Source organism: Rhodamnia argentea, chromosome 4, assembly GCF_020921035.1.
Source record: "Rhodamnia argentea isolate NSW1041297 chromosome 4, ASM2092103v1, whole genome shotgun sequence".
NCBI lineage: Eukaryota > Viridiplantae > Streptophyta > Magnoliopsida > Myrtales > Myrtaceae > Rhodamnia > Rhodamnia argentea.
Genome location: NC_063153.1, coordinates 15,065,362 through 15,087,723, shown reverse-complemented (window position 1 = coordinate 15,087,723; position 22,362 = coordinate 15,065,362). Strand labels below are relative to the sequence as shown.

Here is a 22,362-nt window from a genome sequence, read left to right as displayed (position 1 = left end):
CTGAACCAAACCTAGTATGGAGGATTCGGCTGCGAATGGGCCAGAACGTAAAGCCCATATGGAAGGTTCGGCCCAAGACCACTGTTCATGCTCGCTCATGAGCGGAGCGAGCGACTCGAGAGAGATTTGGGACGAGACGATGGATATGATCGACCGGGGGGATTGACCCATCTCGCGCTCTTCGAAGTGGTTCGATTCCTCGCTCGAGTCCATGCAAGTCCGAGAGAAGCCACAATTTGCACTCCTGAGTTCGAGATCTTCGCTGTAGGCGCACTGGCCGCCGTCGAATCGTCGATTACCTCCTGTGAGTATCGTTTCGTCCTCTCTTCTCTTTCCCTCCCGCTCTCTCTGTGATTAAGTTGCGTGTGATGGTATGGCTGCGATGGCGAAAAGCGTAGGGCGAGTCGAGATGCGTCGTTTAGGGGGGCTCTTGCTCTGTGGGAGCCATGGGAATGCTGAATAAGATGTCGAAGAAGCAGCGCGTACTACTTCGCTGAGTTCATGTAGGCCTGGCACGCGATTCGTGTTCTTTGTACTGAGCGCGGTGCTCCGGAATTTCTCTTTTAGTCGTCGTCAACGACTTAATTATTCAGAGTGGAGTTCACTTTGTCGACGGCCAAAACAGTTGCTAGGTAGCGATGAATGTGAGATGCCGAGCTGTTCGACTAAGCTACGGGTGGTGAGATGAGTCGGAAGGATATGGTTTGTAGTTTTATTTTCATGTGGCGGGCAAGTTAACGGGTGAAATACGAATGGCGATGATGGGGTTTTTGGTCAGTTCTGCATTGGGTGATAGCATGTCATTAACTCTTCGACAAGTTATATTGCTTTAGCTCACATATTACAGAGATTCAATCTGCCACTCGTGCTCATACGCCATTTGAGTAGGGAAGAAGAGTGATTTTTCACAGTAGTGCATGTTCCGCTCTCCAAGTTAGTGTATAGATTACAATGTGCGGTTAGTTTGTTGTCAATTGATTGCTTATGGACAATCACTTTTTGCCACTGCAATTTCTGGTGATCTGGCGAAGTACCTAAATAAATGATGAGTCCAGGTCGGTCTTCACCTGAGAATACTGTGCCCTAATAGCTCTGACTATTTTGCGGGGTTTATTCATTGAAACTTTTAGACCAGTTTGCTTTTTGTTCTGCATTATGTTGTCCCATGTATGGGTTTGTTGAATTTCTCTGTCTGCTTTACTCAATTCAATTCCATTTTCCTACAGAGATTCTCAATATGAGGATGGCTAAGGAAGAAACTTCATGTAGTGCTGTCCAAGTAAGACTCTTAGCTGCATCTTTGTGTTCCCCCTTCCCAACCCCCCAACACACACGCCCCCATGCATGTGTGCAACTGCAGCCACATGGGTGGGGCTTGGGAGGTCTTTGATGAGCATCAACCAAAAAGTGCACATAATGGCCAATTGGTTCTGTATCTGTGAACAGGCAATTGATATGATTTCAGCTGTTAAGGAGCTGCATGTGCTTAACTCTCAGGAGCTCAATAAATTATTGAGAGACTCTGACAATTTTGTAATCGACTGTTTAACTGTTAAAGGATCATCAATAAAGGTCAGTAGTCAATCTGTAGGATCTCAGCTGCAGTCCTGTTAATTTTTGAACCTGGTCAATTCTTGATTCTATTGTTTCAGGTTGATATGGAAAAACTTGCAGGCTTTCTCCCCTTGCACCTTATTGCTGTGCTCATGTCAGCTGAAAGAGATGAAGTTATGTTCAGATACCTATTATCTGGTGTACGACTCTTGCATTCCTTGTGTGAAGTGGCACCCCGCCATGCTAAACTGGAACAGGTATTTTCTCAGCAGTCTTGTTTAAATAATTGGTTTCTCCAATGATCTTACTTTTGACTCCTTCCTTTTGTCTGTTCCCATCATATGGTTTGAGCTGTTCCACTTACGGGCTTAATAGTATTTGGCATGTGTTAAACGAATTGTCAGGTCTTGAGTTGACTTGTGCCAGACTCTCTTCTTCATATCTCTGGCGAAGTAGTATTATATTTTTTTGTTTCAAATATTAGTGAAGAGCCTACTAATTGATTCGTTGGATTGTTCTTTTGTCATATCATTCGTTGGATTGTACTTTCCTCATGTCATGGTTTACGAAATTTATTCTTTCTATTATGTTTGGCAGATTTTGCTGGACGATGTTAAAGTATCAGAGCAGATGCTTGATCTGGTCATTTTTTTGCTTATCGTCCTCGGTGGATATGAGCAGGTTTCAATTTAATCCTGTTTTTGATGTCTTCCCTGCTGAACGTCCTTATTATGCAAAAGCTTCTCTTATTGGTGTAGGGAAACAATGATCCAAGTCCTCTGCCCCTCCTGCATTCAGCATTAGTAGCTTGCAGTCTGCATCTCCTAACAGGATTTATATCTTCACAGTGGCAAGACCTTGCTCACGTATTGCTTGCACATCCTAAGGTATGATTTTGGCCTGATATTTTATTTTGACAGTTATCCATGGAGTTAGGCTAGCGACAAGCAATTGCTTATGAAAGTTTTTCTTTTGCTTTTATGTTCATCCTGTTTTATATTACATCAATAATTCATGTGCCTTAGGGTTCCGCCTCAACGGCACTGTACTGATTATGAAAGTTTGTTTTGACAGATTGATGTATTTATGGATGTTGCCTTTCGAGCAGTTTGTATGGTGACTAGATCGCTCAGGACCAAGCTGTCACCTCATAGTAATGATTTTTGTGCAAATGTGAATCTGACAGCAGAGCAAATGGTTACCTACCTTTGCCAGCAGTGTGAGGCATCTCTGCAGTTTCTTCATTCATTATGCCAACAGAAGACATTTCGGGAGCGTGTGCTCAGGAATAAGGTCTCTGAGATAGCAGATTCATGTTTTCAAATTTTGATTTTCCTGCAGGATACAATTTATCCTGCAGAAACAAAAGAAGCTTACATGTTTAGCACCTTTAAACAGGCTTAGGTAGGTAGAGGAGAATATGCAAGTTTGTAGTGCTTGGATTTCAGTCAGGGAGAGGAGGCAACAAGCATCCTTATGGATAAAGCATTACCTTGTGAAACACTTGTACGCTAATTTCACATAATCACATGAAGTCTGAGGTTGTACATATCATAAGTCGGTCGTGATTTCTTATCTTCAAAAACAGAGAACCTAGGACATCGGGGTTTCATCAACGACTCATCGCTGTGTTTTACTTTGATGAGATATTTAATGTTCCCCCAGGAACTGTGTGGAAGAGGTGGCGTTCTTCTTCTGGCTCAAACTATTTTCAAGCTAGAGATTGCTCCATCTTTGAAACAGTCCGCTGCTGTTGTAGCTGCAATATCCAGGCTTAAAGCTAAAATGTTATCAATTGTGAGTTGACTGGAAAAATTATTTGTCTAATATTTGCATGATAATTTATTAGTTGCTCAGGCTATGTCTGGAATTCTTTTGGGCAAATGAGCCGAGATTAATCTGGTGGGTGTCAATCTGCAGCTGCTACATCTTTGTGAAGCTGAAAGTATTTCTTACCTGGACGAAGTTGCCAGCTGTCCACAGAGCTTGGATCTTGCAAAATTTGTTGTACTAGAGGTTGGTTTACATATCCGGGTAGATACGGTTTATATAGGACTGATGTTTTACCAAAGAGTTAACTCTGTTAAATATATTTTCAGTGGATGCACAAATGTCCTCGTTTTTTTAATTGGTGGTGAAGGATATAGAGAAATCTAGTACATCATAAATGTACAAGGAAAACAGGAAGAAAAACCTAAACTAAAGCATGAGAAGATTATCCACAAATGTCCTTACATTCTATATTAATGAGTAATGTGTTTATCTATCTCTGTTGCCATGTTAATCACGATCTTTTACTTGCTGATTTCATCTTTTTGAGAAGTCTTTCTAGCTAATCTCATGACATCTCATATCTTTTGCGCTGTCACTTAATAGAGGCTCATTTTGCAGATGCTCCTTGTTGAAAGAGTCCCTACTTTAGATTTTATTTTGACGCTTCAGTTCTTGAGCTGGGAGTCCTTTCACTAATAAGCTTCTTCGTAACAAAGTGATGGTATCTGTGTAGGTTCTCAACTTATTGAAGACTGCACTTGGCAGAAATTCTGAATATTCTGCTGCTCATTCTGAGAGAAAATATCCATCAGGCCTGTTGCAGCTCAATGCAATGCGCTTAGCTGATATCTTTTCCGATGACTCGAACTTTCGAACTTATATCACAACATACTTTGTAAGATGCCTTTATCAGATCTCTACTGATTATTCAGTTTATATTCTTTCATCTTGGTTTCTTCACATCATTGAGAAGAAGTGTCAGTTTTCTTTGTTGGTGCCAAAAAGTTTCATTTTTCTGGCTTTAATGAGTTCAAACACCAAACCAAATTGAAATATGTGACTGCAAAAGTGCTTTTTATTTATTTTTTTGGGGGGGGGGGGGGAGAGATGGAAGTTATTTTTTTCTTTGCTAGGACCTTGGAAGGATATATTTCGACAACCATGTGGTTATTGTTTGTCCATTACATAACTTAAGTATTATATTGATAAGATCTTGAATGTGCCATTTCCATTATTTTGCAGACTGAAGTTCTCTCTGCAATATTTTCCCTCTCTCATGGCGATTTTTTATCCTCTTGGTGTTGTTCTGATCCCCAAGTGAGGGAAGAGGATGCTTCCCTGGAATATGATTTACATGCAGCTACAGGATGGGTTTTGGATGCCTTTTCACCATCAAACACTTTGAACAAGTTGAATATAGAATATGCATTCATCCCTAATAATATTCCTCGATCTTCGTATGCCCACCAGAGGACATCTCTTTTTGTCAAAATAATTGCGAACCTCCATTGCTTTATTCCCAACATCTGTGAAGGTTAAATCTCCAGCCTTGATTGCATAAAGTGCTTCGTACTCAGTTTATGGCATAATCCACAGAAAGCGCATTATTTTACAGAGCAAGAGAGGAATCTTTTCCTTCACAAGTTTCTAGAGTGCTTGAAGGTGGACATGGACTCGGCTAAGCCATCACCTGAATTTTCTTATACTTCTGATGCTCAAAGAGCTGACACTGTCTTCAGAAATCTGCGTGAGTCAACTCAGAGGTTATTTACTTCCATATATAGTTTTTGTTCCTTATGATTTGTTTTAATTGTTCAGGTTCATTGTTAAGTCACGCAGAGTCCTTAATTCCGACCTTCTTGAACGAGGACGATGTCCAATTATTGAGGTGATTTTAATGTCATCACCACCATCATTTCCTTTATTTTTTTCCTGAAAGCTGCAAATTTGTTTGCATGTTTTTCTGAGTCTCGGACTGAGCATAGTGAGCTACGATATTTATTATACCCATAAATCAATTTGGCAGATGATCTGCTGTTATGTGTATTCTGCATGTATTAGCTCATTGCCTGTAAAAATCCTATCTGTGAAGCCTTGGACCTTTGGCCTGATGCCTATTACATGTACCTTCCAGGACAATTACGACATGTTTAATGCTTGTATCCTAATCCTAGTTAGAAGAAGTTAGTTATCTTAACATAGGTACCAAACGGATGGTTAAACAAAAAAGGGAAGTGAATGGACAGGCTCTGTATATAAATAGTCCACCATGACACTAGAGGATGGACGGTTTGGACTTGATGGGCAAAGTCAACCAGAGAAAAATATGGTGCCTCAAAATAAAGCAGCCAGCTAATATAAATGGGGCACATCCTTAATTTTAGTTTGGTCATCACTCCTTGTTTTGGGTGGTCTCAATATATCTTTATTTTTTGAAAACAGGGGCTGTTGATTTTCTTGAATATCCAGAGAAGCTAGATTACTTTCTGAATTGTTCGGAGAAATCTTGTGTGGGTGGAAGTTTGCTCCGTATGATCAGCTTTGCTGAAGATCTTAACCTGACAGTGCATTCTATATTTTCTATCCATGAGCATTCCCAGCCCTTTACTTCCCTATTAATATTCCGACCTAATAGTGCTTCAGCTGCTTACACTCAGCCGAGCAATTTGGTGAAAAGTAATCACATTCATTTACTTCTCAAATGTCAAATACTTGTCGTATTCGTTCATAATACCAAGCATAAAGAGTTCGTGTATATAGACTGAAATGGCAGTATAATATATAAGGAAAGAAATTAAACCGGAAGAGGAGAGTCAGAAAACATAATGCCACATTTCATCCTTTGCTGGTACTTCTCAACTCATTTCTTCTAATATGTACACATGTATCTATACTCATTGTGATAAGCGCTGATACATGTTATGTACATGTATACCAAAGCGTATGAATGTACTGTATCGTATTCTCGCCTATAGTATTATGGTGATAAATCAATTTCAGAAATTTTGTAGTGTTACTTTTTCTCATTGTCTTTTGACCTTGCATCTTTGCATATTTTCGTGTAGAGTATTCTTTAACCAGTTACAACCATTGATCACACCGAGCATGGTTGAAGAGAACGGAGTTCAAGTGAGAATTAGCTTTTGAAAACTATTTCTTCTTGTTCTAACTCATACACCTTTTGGAAAAGTGCAATAAATCCTTGTTATATTGGAAGTTCTGAACTATGCTATTGGAATAATCCAGGAAAGCAAACTGGATGGGTCCAGATCTTGGGACAAGTTTGCTCAAATGAATATGAGTGACAAATATCAGGTAAATTTCAAGAGTTGATTTAATTGCTGTTCATGTTCTGATTGTCACTTTGGTGAAATGGTTTAGAAATGCCTGATAGTAAAATCCTTCAATAGCAATGTACTGTACTACAGTTAGATGGGACTTCTAATTTAGTAGCTAGAATCTTGAGGTCCAGACTCAGAATTGCAACTAAACCTTGTGAACCTAACATATGAAACATGAAGTCAATACTTCTATTAGGTGGTAGTGACTGAATGCCATCCTGCTATTTGAATGAAATGTCTTGGATGATATGTACAAATACTACAACTAAGCTAATTCGAGATAAGTAATTGTGTCTAGCCCTTCTTTTGAACCTGAACCAGAGATGAAGTAATTTTTGTAGGAAGCTCAGAGTTTGGGGAGACGCTTATATCCTATACCCGGAAAAGATCCTCCTAATAATAATGGTAGAAGCAGTAACCTGAGAGAGGGCATGTCTGAAAACTCCTCTTTCAACGACTTGGACCGGCTTCATGTCAGACGCAAGCATGATGAGCGTAGCAACTTTTTGAGGCGAGGTCGGGGGGAACATGGTAAATTTGGTGGGACTGCCTCTAGAGTCTCAAGAGAAGGCGATGGGGATGTCCAGATTGTGGAAACAAGTGGTTCGGATACAAGCTCCATGAAAGGAAGAAACTCCGCAGATCCCACAGAGAATGGCGATCTTGTAAAGCTGGGCAAGCAGGTCACTGAAAGTGGGTCTGGAGCAGGTCAAGAGGATGAGAAGGTTGAAATTCATCACAGTGAAGAAAAGCAGCGAAGAAAACGCAAACGCACTATCATGAATGAGAAACAGATGAAACTCATGGAGAGAGCCCTCGTGGATGAACCCGAAATGCAGCGAAATGCCGCTTCGATTCAATCATGGGCTGATAGATTGAGTTATTATGTATGTTAACTATTCCTTATGAGTTAAATTGATGAACCATAATTTATACTCTTCTTTTCCTTTCACGAACAGCATAGACTCTTCAAGATTGACGAATTTTTCCTTGTCTATTCACCTTTTCCAGGGTTCTGAAGTTACATCTTCACAGTTAAAGAATTGGTAAGAAAAACTTCTCTAGCCTTTTTTTTTTCAAATATCTGATGCTCTTATGATTGAGAAATTTTAATCTTGTTTGTGCCGAAAGCTTGATCTAATAAGCTTGGGACTCTAATTCTAGAAAATGCACTTGTTTTCTGTGTGGAGGCATTTGATGGTGCTAGATTTTCACTCTGTTCTATATTTGGAAACTAAGCATTGTGACATGAAATTTCACAATGGAGTGAAGTGAAAACAATGATACGGATTTCCTTGAATGGATATGCATTCTCATATCAGATTAATGCTGAAGAGCTTGCATGCTTGTGCAGATTTATATGCAAAAAGAAACGAATAAAGCTTCCTCCATTTAATTGTTGCTCTGAAGTAGCATTCAGGAAACTTATGGTGCTTTTTAATTGGATTAACTTGAGGAAAACTGATTGTGCTGTTGCACTGTGTATCAACAGGCTGAACAATCGGAAAGCTAGACTAGCGCGCGCTGCTAAAGATGTCCGACCCCAGCCAGAAGTTGACGATGCTTTGCCCGATAAGCAGGCTGAACAAGGCCAAGTGTTGCAGCCTGACTCACCAGAGAGCCCAGGTAACGAAGTTCCATCAACTTCGAGAGGTACTTGGGGCACATCAAGAAACAGTGCAGAAAAATCTGGGGCTGCTCAATCAGAAGCTGTCAATCTTAGTCCAGCTGAATTAGCTCTTGAGCCTGGCCAACACATTGCCGTTGTAGATGCGACAGGAGAGGAAATCGGCGAAGGGACGGTGCATCAGGTTTATGGGAAGTGGAATGGGAGCATCTTGGAAGAATCGAAAATGTGTGTCGTGAACATTACCGAGCTCAAGGTTCAGAAGTGCTCCCAACTTCCATACCCATCTGAAACCACGGGCAGCTCATTCGAGGAAGCTGAAGCCAAGATTGGCTCGATGAGAGTTTTATGGGATTTGAATAAAATTTCCCCAGTTCGGCCTTAGCGATTTTTGTGACAGTCGACGAGAAATTTCTGTTGTGAATTGTGTTAAAGATAGTTTTGTTCCAGCTCAAGGGCACGCATCACTGTCTTCGTGTAGATTTCCTTTTCTATTCTAACGAATTGAATTTCAGTTCAGTAAAAAGTGAGTTTCCTACAAAGATAGTTTTGAGCCTCTTTGCCCGTTACTTGAAGTTCCGTTGAACCCCGAGACGAGGAAGAGATCGAGAGACTCGAACTCGTGACGGGGAATTTCAGAGTGTATGGAGTAACTCTGGTCGATCCGTCATGGCTTCTGACAATGTCCATTTTAATTGGTTTGATTTCCGTATTCGTACGGGTCCCAGTGTTAAATATGAACCACGGTAATTTCGTTGGACCAATAATTGCCCGGTGGCCCGAAGAGATCGATCGCAACCAATATGCAGCCTTGGTCAGGGAGCTCCGAACACCTTGGGGGCCTATTGGTCTTGTTGAGGCCTAGTCGGTGTCCGAATCGGGCCCACTGGAACAGTTTCGAGGCCCGGCTCTAGCTCGGCCAGCCTGACCGATCAATGTGCAACCGAGGCAAAATTCGCAAGGTAATCTATTTGAAAAAAAGAGAGGGAAAATTACGTAATCCTACAAAGTTCAAGGCAGATTTCGACCCAAAAAAAGGCAGGCCCAACTGCATCCATGTCTCAAAGGCCCATTTAGGCCCAAATCCCCATTATCATCAGGCCCATTATGAGATCGAGCATTCACCTTCAGACGCCAATTTTTGGATCTTCGGTGCGGCTCCTGGCGAAGATGTCCCTGAAAGTGTGAACTCTTGCCGCTCCTGGAAGCCTAAACCCCTACTTCCCGTCGAACGGTCGCCACCTTGCGTCTCCTGCGTCACGTATCTCGGCGAGGAAATGGCGATGTGTCGGATGATTTTCCTGAGAAGGTTCTCGAGCATTTCTTCGAACCCTCTACGTGTCTGCGTGGTCGGAAGCGGACCGGCGGGTTTTTACACTGCCGAGAAGGTAACTCGCTACCATTACGCATCCGTTGATGTTTCGAGTTTGGTTTTCTGCTCGGTGTTGGTGTACTATCAATTGTGATCGGTCGTTCTTCTCTCGGCGTTGTTAGTTCTGCGCCCGAGAGGTTCGAGACGAGCTATTGGAATTATTCAACGACGGTGAACTAGAAATGATTGTGGTGAGATTAGTTATATAGTTGGGTTTGGAAGTAGACGTGTCCTATTAAAGCTGAGAACAAGCTTAAACTTACAGTACATGTGTTCTGGCCCGTAGTTCGTAGTGAGTTCTACTGGAATCTAAAGAATGATTCACATGGATATGTCATGTGCAGTTTTTAGGGATTTTGGAGCCTCAAAGCGTCCATCTTTTGAATCTCAGCAAGTGTGATTAGCCCATATGTAAACATGAATGATTTGGTCTGTGCTATTAGATGCTGAAGAGACACGAAGCTGCACAGGTTGATATAATTGATCGTCTGCCTATGCCTTTTGGGTTAGTCCGCTCTGGTGTGGCGCCGGATCATCCTGAAACAAAGGTAAAGTTTTCTTTTTAGGTTATCTTTGGTTTATGCCGTGTCATATATTTCGAGCGATGACTGTTAAAGGGGTGGCAGAAACTTTCTGTTTTCTTCTTTAATTGTGCTTTTTTGCTGAAAAGAAACTGTGAAGATAAATACCGTGATCTTTAATTGCATCTGTTGATATTTTTTAGATATGGTTTACAATGATATGTCACCTTGCGAATGAAGCTTTTCATTTTCTTAAGTGCCATTAGTTTTTTTTCCTCAAATTACATGCTGAGAGCCACCTGCTCGTGGTTCAGTTATTCATGAATTACTTTTTATGTAATCTGTCAATAAATTGTTTGTTTGGGATGCAAATTTCTCTAGATTGAGCTTATTCACCAGAGACTTGCAACAGATCGTGGTTAATCAATTTTCTCGTGTTTGCCATCACGAGCGTTGCTCTTTCTTTGGCAACGTCATGCTCGGTTCCTCTCTTTCCCTGCCAGAGCTCCGCAGTCTGTACCACGCGGTAATATTCACTTTAGGTCACATCATGATTATCCAACCGGTGGACTTCATTTTTTTATAACTGACTTGTTTGATTGATGATTGAGCAGGTTGTGCTTGCTTATGGTGCTGAAAGTGACAGAAGTCTTGGCATTCCGGGCGAAGTACGTAATGATAAGTGATATTATGTAACATTCTCTTTATTGTGTTCTTGATATTTCGATAGATTTGCTTATCTGTGTTAGCCTGTGAAGAATTGGAAAGGTTTTTTGCCATCGATTATTTATGGGATAAACATACAAGTGATGATTTTACTTCTTTATCTCTTTGTAACTTTTCTAGGACTTGTCTGGGATACATTCAGCTCGAGAATTTGTCTGGTGGTATAATGGCCACCCAGACTGCAGAAATTTGGAGCTGTATTTGAAAAATACTCAGAAAGTTGTGATTCTTGGCCAGGTATTTTCATGATCAGCGGATACCTGATGAAGTTGTTGATTAGACTGATAGTATGACTGTATGCTAAGTCCCCCCTCCCCCTTTCTCTCTCTCTCTCTCCCTCTGACTTGAGCTTTGTCATCATGTTTACCTAGTGACATTAGTTGGATGTTGTAGATAACAGATATTCTTTCTCTGTTTCAGGGCAATGTAGCTCTTGATGTTGCACGTATTCTACTGCGGCCTACGGTTGAATTAGCAACAACAGACATTGCTAACCATGCATTAGCTACTTTGCAGGAAAGCTCGATAAGGTTTCTTGTACATCTCGAGTCTTACTCTACTTTAGGGACCTGACTTTTTCAATCTTGGATGACCTTGATGATATAAAGTTACTTCAGGAAAGTGTATTTGGTTGGAAGACGTGGACCAGCCCAAGCAGCTTGTACCGCAAAGGAGCTACGTGAAGTTCTTGGTGACTACTGGCATCTTTTTAAATGACACATCACATCTCCTGCATTTTTCCTTTCAAAATTTGGTTTGTGTTTTTCAGATAATTAGCGAAAGATGAACCTATTTTTGCCTGTTGGTCCTGGGTCTAAAGGACAAGTTGTGCACCAATTGCTAGGTATCAAAGATCTATATGTTGGCATTTCGGAATCTGACTTGCTCAAAACCCCAGCGGATGAGGTACTTCTACACATATGTTCACTTTCCTTTGCTTGAGCCAACAGGAATTACTTACATTTATTAAATAGAGATTTATTTGTAGCCATGATTGCAAGATGAGATAGAGTAAAGACTTAGAGATTTTCTCATAATAAAATAAAAAAAATAAAAAGACTTGGAGATTTTAATTGACATTGGTAATTCCTGGTGTTTCCCCCTGATCACACCTTGATGGTGTTACTTGGCAAAGGAAGAGCTGAAGAACGACCGGATAAGGAGGAGGGTTTACGAGTTGTTGTCAAAGGCTGCCACCTCAAATCAGTCAAGTCCGAGATCAGATCAACATGAACTCCACTTTGTTTTCTTCCACAAACCAGATAGGTTTCTGGATGATGGCCATGGACATGTGACAGCTGTTCGCTTGGAGAAGACGGCTCTCAGAGGTAACCTTTTACTGTTGCTTTTTTTTATTTATTTTAAATCTCAGTTGGTTCTCACTCCTCTAGGCTCCATTCCACTGTTGAATGTTGATTGCCTTGCTGTCATTGCTGTGGTAACAGTGTGCAATTTTCGATCTAGCATGGCAGCATGGCCCTCTTATATAGTGATCCGAGAATTAAAGAGTTATTTTGGTCATACAATCTCTTTCTGATGTTTTAGCCTCAAAAGATGGATTTGCTTGTAATCTCTTCATTTATACTGCTTGGCTTTCTGCGGTAATGGACTGAATGATGGCCCCTTTTAACACAGGAGACAACAATAAAATGGTCTAATATTATTGACTCCAATTTGGCTGAAACATGCCAGGAGTAATTACTTAGCCTCACTTAGCCTCCTGACTTTGTTTAATAGGTAATGGCTCTGGAAAGCAAATTGCAATTGGCACTGGAGAATTTCAAGACATTGAATGCGAGTATGTTTTCCTCTTGCTCGTGCTTTAACTGTTTTTCTGGCAGACTAGTAAAATGTAAAAGTTGTAAGGCCAGCTTACAATGTGGGTGCTTGCTCTATTGGAGAAAATCATGCAGAGGCTTCAGATGATGTATACATCACTTAATTGACACAATAAAGAATAATCAAGAGCCTACAGCATGGAAAAGATTACAACTTATTGTATTTATCCTTATATGTGGTTAGTTGAAAGAAAAACAATTGCTTAAACTAGTCCATTATACTTATGGATCTCTGGTGGTAATTGACATGGTTCCTCTGTTTCGCTGTGTGTAGGATGGTACTAAAGAGCATTGGTTACAAATCGGTACCAGTTGATGGCTTACCATTTGATCATCAAGCAGGTAATAAATGAATGAAACTACTGTCGCAGAGTAGCTTGGTACCTGATTTTGCGCAGTAGTTCTCTCTGGTGTTTAAATATGAAAAACATGAAAAAATACAAAATCCTTCAGCCTTCTGATGGATCACTGATATTGAGCACAACCTTGCGGGTTTTGAGAATTTTGCGTTAAACAATTGTTCCCAATTTACAGAAGAAAATGGATAATTTGTTTATCATTGCAAAGTGGTTTCGTCTTTTTCGTTGATTTATTTTTCGTCTGACCCATTTGTGATTAGGAGGATAAGGGATGTTAAACGGAGGAAAATAGGCATCAAATTGCTTTCTGATCATGGGATGATGCTTCATCTCCAGGTGTGGTTCCGAATGTAAGGGGCAGAGTTCTGTGTGATACATCTGGTGAGTCAGCAATCGAGGAAGGTCTATATGTCTGTGGATGGTTAAAGAGAGGGCCAACTGGAATTATTGCTACAAACCTTTATTGTGCAGAAGAAACTGTAAGTGGTCTAATTGAGGTAGTTTTGAATTGAAACCCATTCTCAACTACCAGTTGTCCCTAGCATGGACGATGCTTGAAGTATTCTTTTTCGAACTGGAATTTTCTGAAACACATCTCTGGCATCTTCCCGTAATATTTTCTAGGAGGAATGTCTTTCGGTAGCAATGTTTCTAATTTCCAATGTTATCATAGACTGCATCTAATTCTCATGTGAGTGCTATATTCAACATGAGATGTTCGAGTTTTCTAGTTCAGTGAGCGGAAGCCTGTTCATGTCAATGTGTCCTTTAAAGTTTCACCAATTGATGTGGCAGGTTGTGAGTATATCTGAGGACATAGATCGTGGGGTATTGGTGCCGTCATTGCCAAAGCCAGGGAGAGATGGTCTTCTCCAGTTATTAGATGATCGGAATGTCAGAGTTGTGCCATTCAGTAATTGGGAAAAGATAGATTCTGAAGAAAGGAGGCTTGGGAGTTTGAGAAACAAACCCAGGGAAAAGTTGGCCACATGGGATGAACTATTGAGAGCTTCTGATACTAATCAGCTGTGCTAGAAGATTATGTCCATTTGACGCGGTTGGGCCAACAAACGGTACTGAAAGATAATGCTGATCGTGGCTAACTTCTCTTGACGTGCATTGACAATGCATCAATTAATCAATTTCGCTGCATCGCTTCTGGGTGAATTCTGCGATTGGTTTTCAAGAAAAAGCAAATGGTTGTTGCATAACCAAAGCTGTTTTGCCTTCTGTCATAGGAACAGGAGACGAGAAGCAGTATGTTCATTCGATAGTACTCGGATCGAATTGTTTAATGATGCGTCATTGTCGTGAACTTCAACATTGCATTATTTTCACACGCTTCCCTGCTCATACGTTAAAGCAGTAATAACACAGCATTGATGACAAACGGTGATATTAAGTTATATAGAATTATGCGTCGAGGACCTCCTGAGCATGGTTTCCTCGACTTCTTTTCCGCAGCTTTTTGCATTCCAGTTATGGCTTTTTAAGTTGCGGGAGACTTGTGCTACATTTGTGTTTTTGTTGTTTGCAATGAAATGTGCTTCCAACTTCTTAATTTATTTCTATTATGACTTCACTCGGAAATGATACGTGTATGGTGTATATAGGGTAGTAAGTTATATGATGTTAAGATGACGTCACTGGGGAGAGTATGATTGACTTTTTCCTCGAATTTGAGGTTGATGCTGGAAAATCCTACTGTAACAGTGTTGGATTGCATGAGTAGATGACACAACCAAGCTATATACCTATTTGCATTTCAGTTTTTGACATGTTTACCCATGGACATCTAAGCGCAGACAACATGAGCAGAAGAGAGCTGGATGGTTGTGCCTTTTGCTTCCCCTAGGTCGATTCTCTTTCCTGAACTCCATGCGTTGACGAGGTTTTTGCGTTATTGGTTCTAGTTGGAAATGAAGCCTAGAATTTGCATGATTGGTTCCAGGATATTCGGCTTGCGACCTGATTTTCTGGCTGATCTTTCTTCCGATTACTCCCGCACTGGCTTTGTTGGGATCCCGGCCGCAGTTGCGCTTGGGGCCTATGTCACTAACCTCCCGCATGTGGTCCCCAACCCCCAATTCAGCATTGACGCGAACGCATCGGCCCCGGCTGCGAGTGCTGGAAACTGGTCATTCCCTCCATCTTCCACCGTCATAGACTCTCAGTGCACACAAGAAGTCAGCGGAAAAACTTTTTTAGAGTTGAAAATCGCTAACTCCCGCTTCAAAAAGAGGCCAATTGCAGTGCCTTGAAGACGGTAAAACGATGAAGAGGAGGGAGAACAAAACAGATACACGAGCTGAACAGAAGTTAAAGAAGCTGGAGGCCTCTTCCCAAAACCCACAAGGCAAAATCGATGCTAGAAAGAGGGGAAAGCAGAAGTAACTTGTATGCCAAAAACGTGAGACACTACAAAGGTAAAACGACCAAAATACTGTCTAAAAAGGTGTATTAGTGATAGGAGGAGTGGCTAAAAGGGCAGCCTCTTTTAAAAAAAATATTTATTTATTTTTATTCAAATTTTTTACCTTTTTCTTTCTTTAAATTTTTTATTTCCTTTTTAGACTTTTAAATATTTTCATATGTGACGCCACTTGCCTTGAAAATCTAACGATAGAAAATCACTTAAACTTTTTATATTAGTAAAATCAAACGGAGTCAACCAAGGGACCTGATTGCACCCACACGACAAGTTTTAATACATGGTTGCATTGCGTTGTATGTAAGTTTTGAAGCTCGGCTATACTTTCTTCAAAAAATTTTAGGACTACATTCCGGAAAAAAGGGAGCATGCTGCATTAGTAAGATCAGGAGAGTGGGAAAAAAAGAGAGGAAACAGAAACGGAGGAGAATTGGGATGTGGTTGCTGACAACGTCATCAGTTTTAAGCAGCTTGGTTGCCCGGACCTTTATCGGTATGGACTCGTAATACTGATCGACTGTGGCCGAATTTCTTTCCAGGAATTGTGAAGTTTGTGTAAGAACAGTTCTTGATCCTCTTTACTTTTGGGACTCGGAACAGTTTTTGATGCATGGACCACCGAATATGACAGTTTCTCATGAGTATTTAGAATGTCACTCTTGCACTTATACGTAAAGATTCAGCGCACAATCACAACAAGACACAACTTAAAAGTGAGAAAGAAAAATCGAGACACGAGATTTTATCTTAGTTCGATCTTAAGTTAGGGCTAAGTCTAGCAGAGGATTCCACTATAATTAGCATACCGCACCTCTCGTTACATTACTCGATTATAAGCCAAAAAGATTATATAAAGCAGTAGCTATTCATAGGCTCAAACCCAAACTACTAGTGAAAAATTATGGGCTTAAATTGTAAAAGCCTTCCGGTGTCCAGGTGGCACTACCCCCTTGAGACTTCCGGCCGCGGGACCCACGTATTTTTATGTCGCGGGGAAGTATGAACCATGCTCCAACAGTCTGCCACCCTTTAACACCACCATATCTCTCTATTTTTGTTATATATTACTTTTCTTTATGAATGCGCTTTTTTCATTCCATGTGTCCCTGCTCCCTTTGAAGAGAGGCCAATTGCAATGCCTTGAAGAAGGCAAACAATCAAGAGGAGGGAGAACGGGACGGAGGCTCGAGCCGAACCAAAGTTTTCGAAATTTGACCGCAGAAGACGCTTTCTCGACCCGTAATTCAAAATTGATACTTGAGAGAGGGGGAAGCAAAAGTAAAAAAAAAATCCGTAAAACTCACAATAGATAAAATGGTCAAAATAGTAGCAAAAAGGGGCGTCCCTTTTTTTATTTTTATTTTTGATCTCTATTCATTCGTATTCAATTTCTTATATTTTCCTTTCTTAAAGAAAAAAATTCTTCCTTTCTTTTCAAATTTACAAATATTTTCAGACGTGACGCTGCTTGCTTTGAAAACGTAACGAAGAAATCACGTAAACTTTTTATGTTAGTCGACAGAATCAAGCATGGAGGAACTCGATTGCACCAATACGATAATCTTTAATATATGATTATATCGTACGTAAGGTTTTAGACTTAGTTTTACTTTTTTTAAAAAAAAATTTAGGACTTTTTCTTTTTGAGCACAAAAATTTTAAGACTTCAAATATACTTGTTTTTTGGGGGAAAAGAAAGCACACTACATTAGTAAGAAAAAGGAGAGGGAAAAAGGGAAAAAAAAAAAAAACAGAGGATTATTTGGCGGGAAGATTGGGGGCAAATGTGGGATAACAACGGACAAACGTTTAAGCAAGTGCGTAAAAGACAAATCCAATGAACGGCTGATAGTTGGTTGACTCGAACCGACGGTCCAGATCCGCCGTCCGAAACGCTTCCCGGTCCGGCAGTCAGTACATAGTGCACCGACTGTGGTCTCGTCCTCTCCAAGCCCTAGCCCAAGTCTAGTTTCTTCTTCTTCTTCTTCTTCGTCGTCGTCGTCGTCGTCGTCTTCTTCTTCTTCTTCGCCCAAGTGCTGGCTGAAGTGTCGCTGAGCCAAGTCGACAAGCTTCTGGGTCTCCGTCTGCGGTACTCCGCTATCTCGCGGCGGGAATATGGCTCTCTCGGAGGAGGAGATCACGAGGCTGCACAGGATTCGGAGGACGGTGATGCAGATGCTGAGGGACCGGGGATACCTCGTCGCCGACTACGAGATCGACATGCCCAGGCACGAGTTCGTCGAGAAGTTCGGCGAGGGCATGAAGAGGGAGGACCTCGTCATCAACAGGGCGAAGCGGAACGACAGTTCGGACCAGGTAAATTGGCTACGGTCCTCGTGTTTTTGGGTGGGTGATTTTGTCGTGTCCTTTGAAGTTCGGGCCAGGACTCGTTTGGGCTGTTGTGGAAGATGTCGCGGTCGCGGTTGTTTTGGGATGCATGGACTGCTGCGTAGGTTGCTTATCCTTTATGTGCTTGATGAAGGCGTGCACTGCACTTGGCTTGAGAATGGCGAAAGAGACGAGCATATTCCGTTTGTCTGCGTCCCCGTGTTTGTGGGCGATGAATAAATAAGGGAATTTTGGTTTACACTAGATTTTCTAGGTGACAGGAAACAGAAGAAGCTGCAAAATAAACTTTACAGTAGATAATCATGACCTTGGATGTTAACTTTCCAGATTGAGATTGTTACCTAAGAAGTTACAAAATTTATCTGTATAATTTCTATGTAATACCCTTATTATAATTGCAACCAAAGTCGGTCTTTTGTTATTCTTAACTAAGTGATGTATATGGTTGCCGGTGTACTGTGCGTAATGTCGCTGCAACCAAAATCGATGTTTTGTTGTTCTTTACGAAGTGATTTGAGCAGTTTGATTAAGACAATTTGCGTGTTTTGTTTCCCTTTTGCAGATTTTTGTGTTCTTTCCTGATGAGGAAAAGGTCGGGGTCAAGACGATGAAAACCTACACTAATCGAATGAAAGAAGAGAATGTTTTCAGGGCTCTGTTAGTTGTTCAACATAATTTGACGCCCTTTGCACGAACATGTATAAGTGAGATATCTGCCAAATTCCAGCTGGAGGTTTTCCAGGTGATTTGGTTTCTGTATATGAGGTTATAGCGAATGTGAGTGGTTTGCTTGTGCCAAAGCTACCTGTATCTTGTTCTCATTCATTATGTCCTCCTTTCCCTGTTCCTTCTTAGGTACCCTGATGCTAGATAATTCAGTTTTATGCATAATCTCGATTGCAACTGTTCAGTTAAATATGTTTGCTCTTGTAGCTTGTTACATAGCTTACACACTGCTGCATGTTTTTAGAAGAATCTCACATTTCTGAAGTCATATGAAAGTCTTCTTAAATGATACCAATGTGGGAAAAGTCAAAAGGAAAAAGTAAAAGAAAAGGAAAATTGGTGTAGAGATAGTGCAATGCACTTGCTCTATGATCCTCATATGATTTGATCGTCGAATTGCTAAGTGAAGTACAGTAGGACGTTTTTATGAGATGCATAATTACTCCCCCTTTTGGTAGATTAAAATACTGGGATTTTACAAAATAAAAAGGAAAAGAAAGAAAGAAATAAAGAAAGCTTTGGATGTGGTTGCTGACTACATCTTCAGTTTAAGTAGCTATGTTGCGTAAACCTTTACTGGTATAGATTTGTAATAGTGATTGACTGTGGCCAGATTTCTTCACAATTCCTGAAAAGTTCTCGATCCATTTTTATTTTTAGGCCATGAACAGTTTTTGATGCTTAGATCATGAAATATGACAGTATCTCATGAGAATTTAGAATGTCGCTCTTGCATTTATCGAAGCAAGATCAGGCATTCAATGTGGCGATGGAGTTTGGGCGTCTGAATCTATGTTGAGAAATACATTAGGAAATGAATTTGTTGCGATACATAACATATCTACGGGGCATAATGCCCCAGATCAGAAATATTGTTAATAAAAGCTCTTATTGATTTTGTTTAACTGCAATGTGGCAGGAGTCTGAACTGTTGGTCAACATTAAAGAACATGTTCTTGTTCCTGAGCATCAGGTGCTTACGACAGAGGAAAAGAAAACCCTGCTGCAAAGATACACTGTGAAAGAAACTCAGGTGAGGGAGCAATTTTTTTTTGTTTTTTTCTATCTCTACAATTTAATGGCTCTTAAGGTGACATTGGGTAGCATATTCCCGAGTCAAGATGAGCTGGTAAGTTGGTATCTTGACTAAATGGTCCTGTTACTCTGCAAGCATTGTCATAGTCTTGATTAATCTTGCTGCACCTATGTCTCATGTTGGTGGTGTTCAGTTGCCCCGTATTCAGGTGACAGATCCAGTAGCAAGGTATTACGGGCTGAAGCGTGGACAAGTTGTGAAAATAATTCGGCCAAGCGAGACAGCAGGTCGATATGTCACCTACAGATATGTTGTGTGACTTGGCTCCAAGCATGTTCTTGTTCCTGAGCAGCGGGTGGTTACAACCCAGGAAATCAGGACACTAGCTGATCTGATCTGATCTGAAAGCCTTTTGTGCCGCTCATCTACGAAGTGCGACGTTGCCTCTTTTGGTTCTGGTCGCTTTTAGATCCTTAGGTTGTATAAACTAGCTAGGAAATTGCTCCACGGATGTGCTGAAATGCTACCTTCTGTAGAACTGAGTAGACTTAGCTGTTTTTTCAGTCACTGGTGGATTTTAACTCTTGTAGGCTTGTGTAGAATGTTGTTCAGTTAGTTCCCTGGATGTTACCTTCGGTAGGACCGACAAGGTTTAGCTTTCTTAGGCATGAATTTATCAAAACGATGTGGCCTGGGCATAACTATTCGGACAGTCTGGAGTACAGACGGGCTAGGAGGCGGTGGTAAAGAGGGGGCCATGATTTTGATATGTTCGGAGTGATTTTTAATTTCTTTTCTAATCTTGCAACTCATACTTCTTGACTTTTTCTTAATTTAAATGCCGAGAACCTTTAAAATTTGACTTATATTGAAGGGTATGTTCACATATAATTTTTTGAATTTTTTTTCAAAAATTGGGAATTGAGAACGAAAAAAGAGTCACTTTTAAATTTTTTTGAAGTTGATGGTAAAGATTCCAATTTTTTCTCATTCATTTTACAAAAATTAGGCACATGCTGAAAAAGTACCAAAAAAGTTTTAAACATATTGGATTGGTATCAATTCAGTCATAATCTTTTCAATTGGATCAATTGACTCTTAAACCCTTTTATTATTAGTATCCATTCAGTCTATTTGGTTAATTTAGGTTGGAAATTGTAGACGTTGATGCCGGTGCTGATGTGAACATATATATATATATATATATATATATATATATATAATCTTTTAATATTTTTTTCCCTTCCTTTTTTTTTACTCATTTCTGTTGGTCGGTTGTCGGTCAGCCATTGGCTATGATTGGTGAGGGCAAACATAGATGCTAGTCATCCCCTGTAGCGTGACCACGCTGGCAAGAATAATTTTTGTGAATTTTTCCTTTTTTTCTTTCTTTTCCTTTTGGCTATGGCTAGAAATGCGAAACTGGCCTATGTCGGTGTTAATTACGTCACGTTGGATGGTCGGTGTGACCGGTCGACATCTACATCGGTGATCTTCCAACCAAAATTGACCGTAACGACTAATTTTGGCAAATTGTAAAAAATTTAGGACTAAATTAACAAATGTTCAAAAAGATTTAGGATTAATTTGATACAATTGAAAAATTTAGGGTTAAATTGGCAAATTATCAAAAGATTTTGGACTAAATTGACAAAATTGAAAGATTTAAAATTGAATTGGTTATCGTATAATAGGTTTTAGACTTTTTGGACAATTATCCTCTTTAACAACAATTGCCTATATTTTATACTACATGTACTTCTATTCTTGATGCTCTGTAGATACATGCCCTACACTCGGGCTCTGTTAGTTTCATGCAAAATAACTTCCTGAAAGACATTTTTTGAATTTCTCAGTGTTTGGTTCACAAAAAATAATCTAGTCTAGAAAAAAAAAAGTTTCCTCCCATGAAAAAAAAATCCTTCAAAAGTAGGTAAAATATTTTCCTCATATTTCTTTTCTCCTCTCTTGTACATCTTTTTTATTTTTGTTTACTTTCTTTTCATTTTTTATTTATTTTTCAAAATTCAAAAAAAATATTTTTTTCTTTTTTTCTTTTCTATTCTTCTCCTTTGGCGGTTGCCGGCCTCGAGCGAGACCAAGCGAAGCATCCCAACAAACTTGAGCCTTGCTAGGGCTCGAGCTTACTTGAGGCCGGTCCCCAAAATTCGTGGCCGGCAATCGACATAAAACAATAATAGAAAAAAAAAAAAGAAAACATAAAAAAGGAAAAAAAGAAAAGAGAAAAAGGAAATACAAAAACATAAATAATTAAAACATAAAAATAAATAAAAAATAAAAAAATGAAATGAAAAAAAAATTGTTAAATAGAATGCATGGAGGCAAATTGAATTCAATTTTCCATACCAAGCAACAGAAAATATTTTTCATATTACAGCAAAATATAAAAAAATATAGTCATTTTATTGGAAATTGACTTTCTGCAAAACATTTTCCAAAAACGACTTATTTTTCGAGAAACACACAGAGCCTTAAATTATTGAGAATCGTCGTTCATAATTTTTCACCTTGATATATAACTTTATATGCTTCCATGACAAACCAATACCATCCTACAAAAACGACCCCGGCTTTTAATAATTATTGCCGGCGAACGAGTTTGTAAGTGCTTTAGCTTAAAAACACCATACATATAAGTTACAATACTAAACAATTTGGTCACATATCACGGAATAATTGCAATTCGGC

The 22,362-nt window shown here is 39.9% G+C and overlaps 2 protein-coding genes and 1 pseudogene across 5 annotated transcripts; all 3 read left to right on the top strand.

Moving 5' to 3' along the window:
- Nucleotides 1-164: 164 nt before the first annotated feature.
- On the top strand, nt 165-8,837 carry LOC115749144 (nodulin homeobox). Of its 2 annotated transcripts, XM_048277244.1 has the most exons (18): nt 165-304; nt 1,227-1,279; nt 1,447-1,572; nt 1,653-1,811; nt 2,152-2,235; nt 2,313-2,441; nt 2,629-2,847; nt 3,220-3,351; nt 3,475-3,570; nt 4,061-4,222; nt 4,570-4,861; nt 4,943-5,074; nt 5,146-5,215; nt 6,393-6,456; nt 6,574-6,642; nt 7,010-7,555; nt 7,680-7,714; nt 8,161-8,837. In XM_048277244.1, the coding sequence occupies exons 2-18, from the start codon at nt 1,238-1,240 to the stop codon at nt 8,678-8,680; spliced, it is 2,877 nt and encodes a 958-aa protein (XP_048133201.1). In that variant the 5' UTR covers nt 165-304; nt 1,227-1,237; the 3' UTR covers nt 8,681-8,837. The 2 variants fall into 2 exon arrangements, with proteins under 2 accessions (XP_048133201.1, XP_048133202.1); XM_048277245.1 differs by lacking the exon at nt 165-304 and having other exon boundaries at nt 1,264-1,279; nt 1,675-1,811.
- Nucleotides 8,838-9,455: 618 nt separating this feature from the next.
- LOC115749142 (NADPH:adrenodoxin oxidoreductase, mitochondrial) lies at nt 9,456-14,676 on the top strand. Of its 3 annotated transcripts, none has more exons than XM_030685844.2 (13): nt 9,456-9,683; nt 10,111-10,215; nt 10,601-10,714; nt 10,803-10,856; nt 11,035-11,151; nt 11,335-11,444; nt 11,532-11,605; nt 11,759-11,820; nt 12,050-12,242; nt 12,652-12,712; nt 13,027-13,094; nt 13,448-13,590; nt 13,907-14,676. In XM_030685844.2, exons 1-13 carry the CDS (start codon nt 9,573-9,575, stop codon nt 14,144-14,146), a joined length of 1,452 nt encoding a protein of 483 aa, XP_030541704.1. In that variant the 5' UTR covers nt 9,456-9,572; the 3' UTR covers nt 14,147-14,676. The 3 variants fall into 3 exon arrangements, with proteins under 3 accessions (XP_030541704.1, XP_048133204.1, XP_048133205.1); XM_048277247.1 differs by having other exon boundaries at nt 11,523-11,605; XM_048277248.1 differs by having other exon boundaries at nt 9,649-9,683; nt 10,588-10,714; nt 11,523-11,605.
- A 2,716-nt stretch (nt 14,677-17,392) lies between these two features.
- LOC115749188 lies at nt 17,393-20,148 on the top strand (annotated as a pseudogene).
- Nucleotides 20,149-22,362: the final 2,214 nt, after the last annotated feature.

Coding starts and splice junctions, on each gene's coding strand:
- LOC115749142 (XM_048277247.1), top strand. CDS start 9,573: ATGGCGATGTGTCGGATGATTTTCCTGAGAAGGTTCTCGAGCATTTCT. Junction 9,684..10,110: donor GTTTTTACACTGCCGAGAAG/GTAACTCGCTAC, acceptor CTGTGCTATTAG/ATGCTGAAGAGACACGAAGC. Junction 13,095..13,447: donor ACCATTTGATCATCAAGCAG/GTAATAAATGAA, acceptor CTTCATCTCCAG/GTGTGGTTCCGAATGTAAGG.
- LOC115749144 (XM_048277244.1), top strand. CDS start 1,238: ATGAGGATGGCTAAGGAAGAAACTTCATGTAGTGCTGTCCAA. Junction 2,442..2,628: donor TATTGCTTGCACATCCTAAG/GTATGATTTTGG, acceptor TTGTTTTGACAG/ATTGATGTATTTATGGATGT. Junction 4,223..4,569: donor CTTATATCACAACATACTTT/GTAAGATGCCTT, acceptor ATTATTTTGCAG/ACTGAAGTTCTCTCTGCAAT.